The sequence below is a fragment of the Phocoena phocoena genome, chromosome 1 (genome assembly GCF_963924675.1).
Source record: "Phocoena phocoena chromosome 1, mPhoPho1.1, whole genome shotgun sequence".
In the NCBI taxonomy this organism is placed as follows: Eukaryota; Metazoa; Chordata; class Mammalia; order Artiodactyla; family Phocoenidae; genus Phocoena; species Phocoena phocoena.
This window is the reverse complement of record NC_089219.1, coordinates 723,808-736,664: the sequence shown is the minus strand read 5'-3', so window position 1 is coordinate 736,664 and position 12,857 is coordinate 723,808. Positions and strand designations below refer to the sequence as shown.

At 55.3% G+C, this 12,857-nt stretch overlaps 1 protein-coding gene across 3 annotated transcripts in view; it reads left to right on the top strand.

Moving 5' to 3' along the window:
* Positions 1-11,342, top strand: part of GNB1 (G protein subunit beta 1) — a 92,580-nt gene extending 81,238 nt beyond the window's left edge. For 2 of the 3 annotated variants that reach the window (XM_065891658.1, XM_065891664.1), the window contains exons 7-11: positions 4,942-5,008; positions 6,482-6,683; positions 7,318-7,534; positions 9,171-9,286; positions 9,630-11,342. In XM_065891658.1, coding sequence (XP_065747730.1) covers positions 4,942-5,008; positions 6,482-6,683; positions 7,318-7,534; positions 9,171-9,277 — 593 coding nt within the window. In that variant the 3' untranslated portion in view covers positions 9,278-9,286; positions 9,630-11,342. Of the gene's footprint in view, positions 1-4,941; positions 5,009-6,481; positions 6,684-7,317; positions 7,535-9,170; positions 9,287-9,626 lie in introns of all 3 variants that reach the window. The other variant, XM_065891671.1, reaches the window with a different exon arrangement.
* Positions 11,343-12,857: the final 1,515 nt, after the last annotated feature.

Genomic DNA, 12,857 nt, shown 5'->3' with positions numbered 1-12,857 from the left:
CCATTTTTAATTACATCTTTTTACCACTTTATTTGCTGAAACAAAAAAATAAATCTAGTATTAGAATGTTTTTGAAATTTTGTTTCCTTCATGTATCATGAAATGTTACTGCTTTGGGAGTTGAGTGGTAGTGTTTTTTTAAACATCTGGCCTCTTAAGAGTATTTGTGACTTTCTTCAGACATGATACATAATTCAGCTTCAAATCAATAAAGGTTAAAACTTGGTAAATTCAGATAGCCTCACTTTAGTCGGGGGGTAAAGGTGTGAATGGTTAGCGGGTTCAAGATCTGAGGATGTGCGGTCTGCATCTCGTCTCAGTCCTTCTAAGCCTCCGTCTGATGACGTTAGTGCTATCACTCAGGCATCTCTCTCTGGCCTGAGCCTTAAGTTGAGAGCTCTCTGTTAAGCTGTGGTTGGGACATTTTGTCGTAGAGTCTTCGAAACTCAGTTGCGCAGAAAACCCACCTTGGTGCTCTTCTCAGCGGTCTCCCTGAGCCCTCAGATGGTGTCTGATGGAGTGAGGGCGGGAGTCGAGCCTCTGCGCTCAGTTTCAGGAGAGAGGCTCTTGGTGGTCAGTTTTGTGTTGCTGTTGTTTCCAGAAAATACAAGGGCCCATATGGAACAAACGGAAGCTTCCTTCTCTAGAGTTGGCCACCCAGGCTTTGGAAACGCTAGCAATCCTTGAGAGAGCAAACATCAGATGGCGTTCTATCTTCTGGTGTTTTGCCTTTTAAGTTTCTATCTTAAGGAGTAGAGGATGCCCTCTGGAAATGGTTAATGGAATGAATTCATAACGATTGAGACGGAACATTTATCATTATCGCTGTTACTATGAATATATTACGTAGAGAATAAAACTTGCTGAGTGCTCTCTTGGTGAAAATAATAATACAAAAGGCATTAGATAGTATATTTGAGAAATTAGTAATACCCTAAAAGCACATTCTCCTTTCCTAAACCTCCCATCGCAGTGCAGACACATTGACCCTTTCTGAGATCACCATGGTCAAGAATTTCGCCAGAGGTTTCCTGGGGGTGACATGACTGCCTTGTACTCTTGCCAGAAGCCCTTGCGGTGGCTAAAATCTCGTCTTCCAGGGATGATTTGTCCATGCTGCCCGGGGCTTGAATGCACGTGAAAGCACAGTGGACGGGCCCCCTGGCCTGTGAGTTGCTTCTTCCTGACAGGCGCCAGCAGGCCCCGCTCTGGGAGGAGAGGCGTGCCCCACAGTTCTGCTTCGGGCCGCACTGTGCCGCTCTGCGGCGCCCTGTTCTTTGGCGGTTAGTTAACGTGGCAGCAGTTTTAGGCTTTCCGTGGTCGCAGTCTGGGAAACTCAGATCCCACTGCGCACTTCCTGACCTCACGGACTGCGCCGCCGGCTCAGCTACCCTCTGGGCTTCCCTCCAGCCGGCTCAGCCCCCCGGCAGCAAGAGCCCCCTCTCCCAGGCTGGCCACGGGTCCTGGCTGTGCCTGCATTCAGCCTGAGAGGATGCGTGAACCTCCGGGTGGACGGATGCACCCGGCCTGCTGCTGGGTGCTTGTCCTTTGGCATCAACAGTTTCTGGGTTTGTCTCTTTGGGGTGGCGTTTCCTCACTCGCAGGCCTTCATGTTACTTCGTTGTCTCTCTTTTGTTTTCACGGAGCTGCTCAGAGAATGCACCCTCTGCTCCCGGTCTCCGCTCCCCTGTGCACCTCCGAGCGGGTCGGCGGCTTTCCCTCCCCGCCCAGCCAGCTGCCCCCGCCTCCCCCAGGTGCTGGCTGGGCTAAGACTGCCGGCGTGATTCACCGTAGAAAGCTGGGAAAGTAACATTTCTTCTTCTGTGTTTTTAACTTCTAATCCCATCCAGAACTGCAGCGTTGTCCTGCAGAGTTGGAGAGGGTTCCGTTGTAAGGTGCGCCGATTTGTCCCCGTCGTCGGTCATTGCAGCAGTTCCCGGCTTGTCACTAGTGCGCGTGTTGTGGCTGTTAGATACTGTTCTTGCAGAGGAGTGACTTCTCAGGCCGTAACCATGTTCTTGGGATGAGTTCCCTTGGCTGCGCTGTTTGGTTCGGGGCAGCACTCGCGGCGGCTCACGTGTCTGTGCACGTTGGTCTTTGGTTTTGCCGTCTGGCTCAGCTGCCCTCTGGATGAGGAGGTAAGCTTGTCTGCCTCTCTGGCCCAGGTTCCCATCAGCGACACCCTGTCATGAGACCGTCCCCCTTCCCTCCCACGGGTCCTTGACCTGAGCGCCTGCCCTGCCTCACTTCAAGCCTCCTGCCCTCTGGACTGCTGCCAGCTCGTCCCCGCGCCAGGCTGTCCCCAGCGCACCTGTGTCCCGCTGCCACTTGTCTCCGTGAGGCCTGGCACCTCCACACTTGGTGCCCACTTTTGTCAGGGTCTGTTTTCCCTGCCCCTCTGGAGGCCTTCGTAAGGCAGCAGCGCCACTGGGCCGGCCACCCTTCTGCTGAGGACACTCACACACTCACACGGCCCCTTCAGGGAATTTGCTCGCTCTTATATAAGCAAAGACAGTAACTGCCCCCGTTCATTGAGAACTTAAATGTGCAGACAGCTCTGTTCCTCCCGATAATTCTCCAGAATGATCCCAGTTCCTCTGGGAAGCCTGGGGCTCGTAAGCCAGCTCACGGGAACATGCACTGCAGGTTAGCAGCTGCGCTGAGAATCGGGCCTACTCTGAAGCCACTGCCCACCTCCCAGCCAGAACGGCCCCACAGGCTTCCCCGGAGCCCGGGTGCCCCTTGATGGTCCCCGTGCACACGGGGCGTCACTGGCCTCCTGGGACGCTGGGCTTGTGGGGTCGGCTGCCGAGCCCGCCGGCTGGACGGTTTGGTGTTCATGGTTGGTGAGCTCCCGTCTCAGGGCTGTTGAGTCTTGAGGCTCAGTACTTGTTTGTTAACCTAATCTAAAAGCTGGTTCCGGGACTTCCCTGGTGGTCCAGTGGTTAAGACTCCGTGCTCCCAGTGCAGGGGGCCTGGGTTTGACCCCTGGTCAGGGAACTAGATCCTGCGTGCCGCAACTAAGACTCGGCACAGCCACATAAATAAATATAAAAGGAAAAGCTGGTTCCCACCTTTTCTTTCTGGGAGGAAAAAAGATTTTTGTAAAAAATATAATATCCACCTGGTTATTGTTGTTTTCCCTCGATGTACAAAATACAGAGACCAAAAAAGTGAGTTATGAGCCAGCAGCTCTGACTTTGTCTAATGAAAAGTAGTGTTTGGATAGGGTTGACCCTTGAACAACACAGGTTTGAACTGTACTGGTGCACTTACACGTGAGGTTTTTCTCCAAATACAGCACACAGGAGCCCGGGTGGGCAGCGTCCCCAAGGAGACTGAGGAACAGCTGTCATGAGGGCCGACTCCAAGTTCTGTGCAGATTTTCAGCCTCAAGGAGGCTGGCACCCCCGGCCCCCACGTTGTTCGGGGTCAACTGTGTATATTTTGAAAGCTCAAACTACAGGAAGTTAGAAAACGAACACCAAAGCCACCCCAGTGCTCTCCACACGCAGTCTCTTAGGTCCCTGAGATGCCCTCGCCCCAGGACCAGGCCGGGCTCCGTGTGTGCTGCCCCGCCCCTCCTCTTCACCTGCGTGTGTCTTGGAGTCTTCACAGCATTTGTGGTCCCCAGGGACCATGTGTGGTTTTTGTAGATTTGGTCATTTCCCACAGCCTGCCTGGCCCCTGAGGGTCGGCCAGCTGACGTGTGCTGACCGTCCGAGGCCCTGAAGAGGCCAGAGCAGGCTGCTAGTGCTCGAGAGCCGAGGCTGTAGCCGGCAGCCTCTGGTCCTTGGGGCGGGAAGCTCGTGGACTCCCTGGGGCTGGACCACCGCCTGCACAAGGTGGGACAGAGGTCATCTTTGAGGTCGTATTTCTTTGTGCTGTTGACCTAGGAGTGCCCCTGTATGGCCCTGTGTGAGACCAGGCGGTGCTGCCGTCTCCACGACGCTCCTCCCTGTCTGCTGGGATCCCAAGTCAGACAGGCTAGTGCTGTGATGGCGGGTGTGAGGGTCCCGGGTCTGGTTCCCAGAAGGCTGGCTTCAGCGAGGGTGAGAGTGTGCCAGGAAGTGCGTGCTGTCCTTGGAGCGGAACTTAGGCTGAGACGCAGCGGGAAGAGAGCCCGTGTGGTCCCTGGTGTCCTGTGGACGTGACGTGGCCTCCAGGGAGCACTTGACCATAGGTCCTTGTCTAGGCATGTAGTTGCTGTTTTGAAATTGTTCTCTCTCTCTGTTTTTTTCTATGGGAGGCAGTACAGTAATATGTTAGATAAGTGCTTTATTTTCCCAATATTCTTATACTTTCCACATCAGCAGCCTTCAGTGGGCCTCCTCTCTGTATTTTGTCTTTGATCTTAACTGATTGACACAGCGTCACACGTGGCTCTGGTGTGGCCTGGGAAGACCTGGCAGGCATGCTTCTCCCTGGCAAGAGCCCGGCCTGCTGGGGGCAGGGGCTGCTCTGCCACCATCCCCTGGGCCTTCTGGGAGCAGGTGTGCTTACCTTGCACGTGCAGTTCTCAGGGTCACCTACACTAAGACAGAAGCAGCGCTTGTCCCGTAGAAAACAAACCCACCCCCACACCCATCCTCATCTCTGGCTCTGCTCCTCCTGACGTGTCCAAAAGGGCAGGGGCAGACAGGTGCGCTTGCCTCCCGAGCCTCTTGGGGCGCCGTGGTCACCCGGAGTCCAGTCCTCTGGGCCTGGGGCTGCACTGGCCTGTCCGGGCTCTGACTCTTGCCCGGCAGTGCGTGTTGTCTGTGCTGCTTTCTTCCTCTTCGCAGCACACACGGCAGGGGCCAGGGGGTGGTGGACGAGGTATTTGTCTCCCTTGCTGTGAACCTTCCCGCCATAGTTGTTCTGCCAACGTGTTCTTCCGTTTATAAGGTCATAGAGTTGGGGGCTCGAATTCTGGGGCCATCGTGTGGCTCTGTTTTCCAGGTTACCTGTCCTGCTGCCGTTTTCTGGATGACAATCAGATTGTTACCAGCTCTGGAGACACCACCTGGTGAGTACTTGCGCGCCAGACCTGTCCTCATGCTGCTTGCTTTGGCCCGTAGCTCAAGACGCAGGGGAGTTCTCAGTTAGGCCATTTTAACTGGAAATGGCCAGGCGGCTTCAGACACACGTGGCAGTGAGTGGTGGGTGGGTTCGTGGTGAGCTGTGCAGATCTGAAAGCTCAGAGTTGGATTTTGAACAGCAAAGAACTGATTTTGAAACTACAGTTTTGCATGAAATGCCCGCTTTTCTTAACCCCCCTGCAGATTTTACCTTTCCAGGCTGTCTTTAGTAGCACTTGGGGGAGTGGGTATGCTTTAGTCCCTCGCTAAGGTGAGCGCCGCCTCATTGTGGACTCTGAGCACAGCTTTAAAAGACTTGTCACTTGTCACAATTTCACGTGAATTATATCAAGCTAATTAATTTTTAGAGTTTCACCTTACTTTTGGATAGACCACGTAAACCTCTGTAATGTTTTCACTTGAAGCACCAAAGCATATCCTTTTCAGTCTTTAGATAGTTGAATCATTTTAGGCTTAAACTCTCCTCGTGGGTTATTCTGGTCCTTTGAGGCATGTGGTAGTCAGGAGCCAGCGGGCCACGCAGTGGGCAGGGGGTGCCCCGGCTGGGTCCTGTTTCATGAGGTGTCCTTTATGTATGTCCAGAGGTTCACCAAAGATTTATGATCTATCCGGACTGTCAGCTGGGGAAGAATTTCTGTATTAGAAGATAGTTTTGAAAGCTTTTTCATTCATGAGGGATGTTCTTCAGACCCTGGGAATGTCTTGCTTCCTTCTGTCATCCCTCAGGCCCTACAAGGGGCCCTGCACGCTTGGATGTGGGTGGTTGGGCTGAGCCAGGTTTTCTGCGAGGCTTACGGGAAACGAGCAGCTTCCGGTGGCGTTGCTTCTGTGGGTGGAGCACAGAAACAGCACACGCTGTCCTCGCGGCACTGCTGTGTCTCACCTTTGACTGCCCTCCGTGTAGCCACCCAGGCTGACGGCTGTGGGCCCGAGCTTAGCTCTGCCGCCGCTGAGTGACCCCAGTTAAGGGCCGTCGTCTCCTCGTCCCAGCCCGTGGGACCCTGGAAGGCATGGAGCTGGCAGCAGCAGGGAGCGTGTTTTCTGTCCAGCCTGGGATGGCAGCCGGGAGCTTCCTGCTGCCCCTCGCTGAGCCCACGCGGGGAGCCGCATGCATCCCTCCTTGAAAGGGACTCGGGCTCCCTCTTTTGTTGGTGTTTGAGTTGACGTGGAAATCACGGTTACCGTAAAGCCCGTGGGCGGGTGCTCATCTGTATTGTGTTTGTTTACTGCGTTTATTCGTTTGCTTTGTAACAAACCCTTCTAAACAAAGTCGGATTACAGGTTTTAGATTTGTCTTAAGTGCAGACGTTTACTGCAGTCCTGGGGGGTTTGAAGGACCGTGTGTCACAGGACTAGTCTCCTGAGCAAGCGGGGTGACCGCTGTCATTGCTCTGCTCCAGTGCCCTGTGGGACATTGAGACCGGCCAGCAGACGACCACGTTCACGGGACACACTGGCGATGTCATGAGCCTCTCGCTCGCTCCGGACACCAGACTGTTTGTCTCTGGTGCTTGTGATGCTTCAGCCAAACTCTGGGACGTGCGAGAAGGGATGTGCCGGCAGACCTTCACCGGCCACGAGTCCGACATCAACGCCATCTGTGTGAGTTGGGGTCCGAGGTGCGGGTCGGGGGCCCTTCGCCGGCCGTTAGCAAGTTAGAGTCCTTCCCTGGAGCCACGGGCTGCATCGTCAAATCTGAAGATGTTTTCAGGATTAGATGGTCTCTCTTTTCTATGCAGATACAGTCAAATTGAAAAAAACTCCCTGTGGGAGACTTAGCTGTGACTTGATCTGTCCTTGCTGAGGCCTGGTGTATCTCCCGGCCTTGGGGTGACCAGTGACTGTATCACGCGGCTTCCCCCATCAGGGGACGGGCAGCGCCGCGGCTGAGCCCCTTGGCCCAGCTCTGTGGGGGCGCGCGGGGCGCGGCGGTTGAGGGAGCCTGCCCTTGTTCCCGGCACCGTGACAGGCGGCCCCGGTCTCGCGAGGAGCCATCCTCCTCGGGTTCGGCCTGGCTGCCAGCAGCCTGCAGGGAGCCCAGCCCGTCAGTGATGGCCACTCTCCCGCCGCTCCCTTGGGAAGACGAACGGGGAGGGGAAGCCGGCTCTTCGGGGAGGACGAGCACGTCGCGCCACCCCGTGCGGGGCCCGCAGTCGCTCTGCTGTCGGGCAGTTTACGTTCCCAGTATTTCTTTCTGTGCGTTTGCAAATCATCTTGGTTCGCTTTCTCTCTCCAGTTCTTTCCAAACGGCAACGCATTTGCCACTGGCTCGGACGACGCTACCTGCAGGCTGTTCGACCTCCGCGCGGATCAGGAGCTCGTGACTTACTCCCACGACAACATCATCTGCGGGATCACGTCCGTGTCCTTCTCCAGGAGCGGGCGTCTCCTGCTCGCGGGCTACGACGACTTCAACTGCAACGTCTGGGACGCCCTCAAGGCCGACAGGGCAGGTAGGCCGCGGCTGCGCCTGGCCGGCTGAGACGCGAGCGGAGACGTGTGGGCCCGGCAGGGGGACAGGAGGCAGGCCGGTGGCGGCAGGTTCTCGGCCGCTGTGCGGCACACGCTGGGCAGGAGCGGGCCGGCCGCGTGGTCTTCACAGCCCCCCTCCCGTCGGGCCTGTTGGAAGCACAGACTGGAGCTCACACGTGAAAGGCAGGCGAGAGGTGTGTCCTTCCCAAGCGCATTAAAACGCAGGTTGTGCAAAAGACAAGAACTTGCCGTGTTGAAGACGGGGGTTCAGGCGCCTGAATGCTCCATGAGCATCAGGAGAGGGTGGGGAGGGGAGCGTGGCTCCGAGCCCGTGGCCTCCCGCTCTGCATTGAGCCCCTCTTGCCTCTCCTGCTCCCCCGCGTGCCCCCAGCGCCCGCGGCCTCTGCCCCGACCGTGCCTGCTGACACAGCGGAGTGCAAGAGGCGCCTGGGGGTGCTCCGAGTTGTGGCTCGGATTCCTCTGGAAAAATGTGGAACTTTCTGGCTGATGACTGCCGAGTGTCGACAGGAGGCCCTGCCTGTCTTGGGGGTGGGGTTCACTCTGTGATATCCCAAAGGCCCTCCCTCAGCGTCCATCACCAGCCTTCTGTATTCTGTGCTCTGCACCAGGCCCCGGGCATCACGAACAAATGAAGAACAGCCTACAGCCTTCACTGTCGTGCTGTGTTTTTGTTGTGCTTTCTGTTGCTTCTTTTTTTTTTTGCGGTACACGGGCCTCTCACTGCCTTTCCCGTTGCGGAGCGCAGGCTCAGCGGCCATGGCTCACGGGCCCAGCCGCTCCGCGGCATGTGGGATCTTCCCGGACCGGGGCACGAACCCGCGTCCCCTGCATCGGCAGGTGGACCCTCAACCACTGCGCCACCAGGGAAGCCCCTCCGTTGCTTCTTTTAAATAAATTTATTTATTTTTGGCTGCGTCGGGTCTTCGTTGCTGCGCACGGGCTTTCTCTAGTTGCGGAGAGCAGGGGCTGCTCTTCGTTGCGGTGCACGGGCTTCTCATTACGGTGGCTTCTCTTGTTGTGGAGCATGGGCTCTAGGCGCGCGGGCTCAGTAGTTGTGGCGCACGGACTTAGTTGGTCTGCGGCATGTGGGATCTTCCCAGGCCAGGGCTCGAACCCGTGTCCCCTGCATTGGCAGGCAGATTCTTAACCACTGCGCCACCAGGGAAGCCCCCATTCCATTTTTTATTTAAGCATTTTACCGTCGGGAGTGCTCAGGAGTCGGTGCAAGAGGCCCTAGGTTGTTCAGTGTGTGTGTTAGTGCCTTTCAGTTGTGTGTGTTCCTTGTGGTCATGCTGTTATCCACGTGTCTTGATAACAGACACGTTGCCAGATTCTCCAGTGTGTTTTCCTTCTGTGTGAATCCCTCCCGCGGCCATGGGCACGTCCACCACGGGAGAGGAGCACGCTGAGCCTTCCTCGCCTTGGCCAAGTGTGGGCGAGAGCTTCAGTTTAGTTTCCACTTGACCAGGCTTCCTCTCCTTCCTGGTGCCCTTTCCTCGCCACTGAGGCCTGGCAGGGACTGAACCTTGGGGGCTTCTGGGTCTGCTTCAGGGAGTGGCTGGATCCAGGGGTGACCGTGCTGTCATCTGCTCCCAGGGGTCTTGGCCGGGCATGACAACCGCGTCAGCTGCCTGGGGGTGACTGACGACGGGATGGCCGTGGCAACAGGGTCCTGGGACAGCTTCCTCAAGATCTGGAACTAACACCAACAGGTAAGGGGCAGCCCCGTGCCCTCCCTGCTTGTAGCTCTACGTATGAAATTAGGGGTCGGGGTTTCTAAGATTAGTTTGGATGTAGCTGATCTGGAACTAACACCAACAGGTAAGGGGCAGCCCCGTGCCCTCCCTGCCTGTAGCTCTACGTGTGAAATTAGGGGTCGGGGTTTCTAAGATTAGTTTGGATGTAGTTGATCTGGACTTGTGGGTACGTGAGCATTGGTGTCAGCTTGGAGCACTTCCTGTGCCCTCAGCCGCGAGCGGGTGCACCCATCATACTGTGCGCCTGCGCCAGGGTGTCCGTTTCTCTTCATGTTTCTCTAAACTCTGTTTAAAGCAGCAGGTGGACGCCGCTGTGACTGGAAGACCATTCCAACCTTGGAGCGTTACAGTGATAGCATTTCCAATCCACCCCTACTAATGCGGATGCCCTGCACCCCTCAGAACTTCAAAAGGGCAAGACCTTTTCCCTTCACTTATTGCTGAAACCAAGAGCACAATTCCCATTAAGAGAAGAATCTCTGTGCTGTAAACTAAAACAAATCGTGCATTCCTTCCGGGACCATTGTCTTTGTTTTTCTTTTTTTGTTTGTTTTTCTTTTTTTTTTGTCTTGAATGAATTTAAAAGGAAATACTATAATAAAAATGTTAACCAGAAGGTAAACTTGAGTGTAATTGTAAGGCAGACACACTTTTCTACTAGTTTCTTTGAATTCTAGATCAGTGATCCTGTTTTGTGATGTTCATGGCGAACAAGTTGAGGACTTCATCTTGTAATTGATTCTAAGTTTCAGATTGTGTTTGTAACAGGATTTTGCAGACATTCATATTTCCTTCTTAAAATATATTCCTTTCTGTTCAGTAGTTAAACAGAGAAAGAGGGTCTAGTGCAGCCTCTCTGGAATTGTTAATGATGTACATTTAGTCCCTAGTTGTTTTACTTTCCGTCTCCTGTCACATGATGGCTGTGTGCACACACGGCATAGAAGGGTGATGCTGAGAAGCCAAGGAACAGAGCTCGCGCCGTGGACGAACAGTGAACACCAGTTAGGCACCTTTGCTCCCCAACCCGCCCTCTCTACCTTCTCAGTTCAGTTTTTAATCTCACCCTGGGTCTCCTTGTGAAGTTGGAGGGAAGTTTATACAACAGCAACAGCGCGACACGACCGTGTGCCCCACCCTGACCGTCAGGAGCCTCTGCTCTCAAGCGAGGTGCCCGTCCTGTGCTTGGATAGTCAGTCAGTTATTTGTGTATGAAACAATGTACAAATCAATGTTTTGAAAATAATGATCTCAAACTTTCTAAGTTAAATTTTAAAAAATTTGATCGTTTGCCATATCGGGTGGGTTTACTCTTAGAATCGCATGCTGTAGAAATGCTCAAAAGTGCATATAGGACTCAGTCCTTAGATGTTCTCTTTCTTTTCAGAAATAACCTCTTTAAAGCTGTAGCCATTGCTCCTCTCTGCACACGCATCGCATCGGAAGCCGTGCAGCCAGCGGCTCTACACACTCACCTAGCGGGACATTCACTGTTTTCTTTATTCCTTTAAAAACAAGTCCTGTTCCAAACGATTGCTGTTGGAATTGGGGGGTGGGGCGGGGTGACAGGGAATGGAGACCCCGGCCTCCCTTTGTGGATTCCTCACAGCCCGGCTCTCCCGTGGAACCAGCCTTTTGCACCGAGGCAGACCATTTTTCTAACATGCAGACGTCCCTGGTTTTGTGCGCGTCCAGTGTGGAGCAGTGGCGTTGGGACGGCACAGGCCTCCTCCCCGCACCAAGCACTCCCGTAGAGGCAGCAGCGGCTTCTCCATCCTGTGTTTGCACCATCCTGTGTGCCCTGTGCCCTGGACCCGCAAAGAGTGGGACAAGCACCACCACCCCCACCCCAGCCCTACCCCCCTCGGCACCCCTGTAGAGCTCTCTGCACCCTGTCCCTCACCTTTTGTATTTAATTTTAAAGTCAGTGTACTGCAAGGAAGCTGGATGCAAGATAGATCCTATATTCACTGTACTGTTATTTAAGATGTAATAAAGCAGTTTGACATGAGGGATTTTGGCGTGGCTGCTCATTTGTGGGGCTGTTTCGGTGTCTGGGGGGCAGCTGCCCTCCCCTGGCTGCCCCCTCTTCTGCCCATGTGAGTTTTTGTCCCCCTCACAGAGAGTCCATGAAAGGAGCGGCCAGTCCTCAGATGGCCAGTCCTCAGATGGCAGCATGCCACCAGCCCTGGCCCCCTGTCACCACCCAGACCGTGGTCCTCTCATCCCCCGGCAGCGTGAGTCTCCCGAGTGGCTGTCCGACCTTTCTCTCCTCTCTGAGCCTCTGCCCCTACTGGTGGCCCTCCCCTACTCTTCCCTCCCTAGGATACTAAGGACGTTACTCCAGAGACATACTTCCCTTCAGACGATAGAACAGTTTTCATCTTTGTCCGAATGAAAAGACCTGCGTCTTGCAAGAAAAAATGAGCATCTGCCCCACACCCACGAGAAGCAAACACTTCACTGCACGTCAGTGAGGAAGCCTCTCACTCCACCGCTTCCCTGGACCCCAGCCCTGCCTTCTGTGCCTTCGTGCTAAAGGACATGATTTTCTTTTAGTCCGAAGTACTCTGTGTAAGGTTACGAAAGGTAACTTGGTAATTCCCACGGGTCAGATTCATAAGTAAGTGAAGACTGCTCTCAGCGGGAAGTACTCCCTCCTGAAGCTCCCTTTTCCAATTGTCAGGAAGACACAGGCAGTCGGTCCTCCTGGCCCTGCCCGTGGGGAAGGGTGGGTGGGACTGGCGCGATGGCAGGGGTCTCTCCTACAAGGACCATGGGCGCGGCCTCCCGGCGGTTGACAGCCTGAACAGTGGGTTCGCCCGGTTTCAACCTCCTCCCCCGCATCTCTCTGGAATAAATCTGCTCTTTGCACGTTTTAGCGCTGCCAGCTGTCTCAAAATGCCAGAGAGAACCTAAGGTGCTCCCTGGGCTGGCAGCCTGAGTCCTTGGGAGGGAGGGTCTCCTGGGGTCAGGAAGCAAGCCTTTATGCTGGCACAGGGACACATCTGCTGTCGGCCACCCTCAGAGGGGCATGGCGTGGGCACAGGAGCCTCAGCAAGGGCTGGCTAGACTGGGTGCCCTCAGCTGGGGCCAGGGGAGCTGAGACTCAGCCCCTCTGCTTGCTGGCCTCGAGGCCGCCCTCCCACCTTCTCAGCAAAGTGGTCACTGAAAGTGGGTGTCCGGGGGCACTAAGAGGACAGCCAGGCGGTGGTGCGAAGCGAAGCGCGTTCCGCACTGCGCTGCCCGGCGTGAGCCTTGGATTTCACGCTTGAAGCCTGGGACCCCTCAGCCTGCTGGGCCTGGATGCACCTGGGAAGTGATGATCTCCTTGCCCCACCCTCCTCCAGGGTGCCTGCCCTTCCACCTTCCTTCCTTTGGCCTCCGCCCCTAGTGTCTGAGATAGCAGCTGGCTCTGGTGAGCACACCTGTTGCAGGTGCAATGTCCACGCTCCGCCAGACCCTCGGCAGCTGGACGTGAACTGGGGCCTTGCGGGGAGCTCTAGGGTCACCTGCACCCCGATGT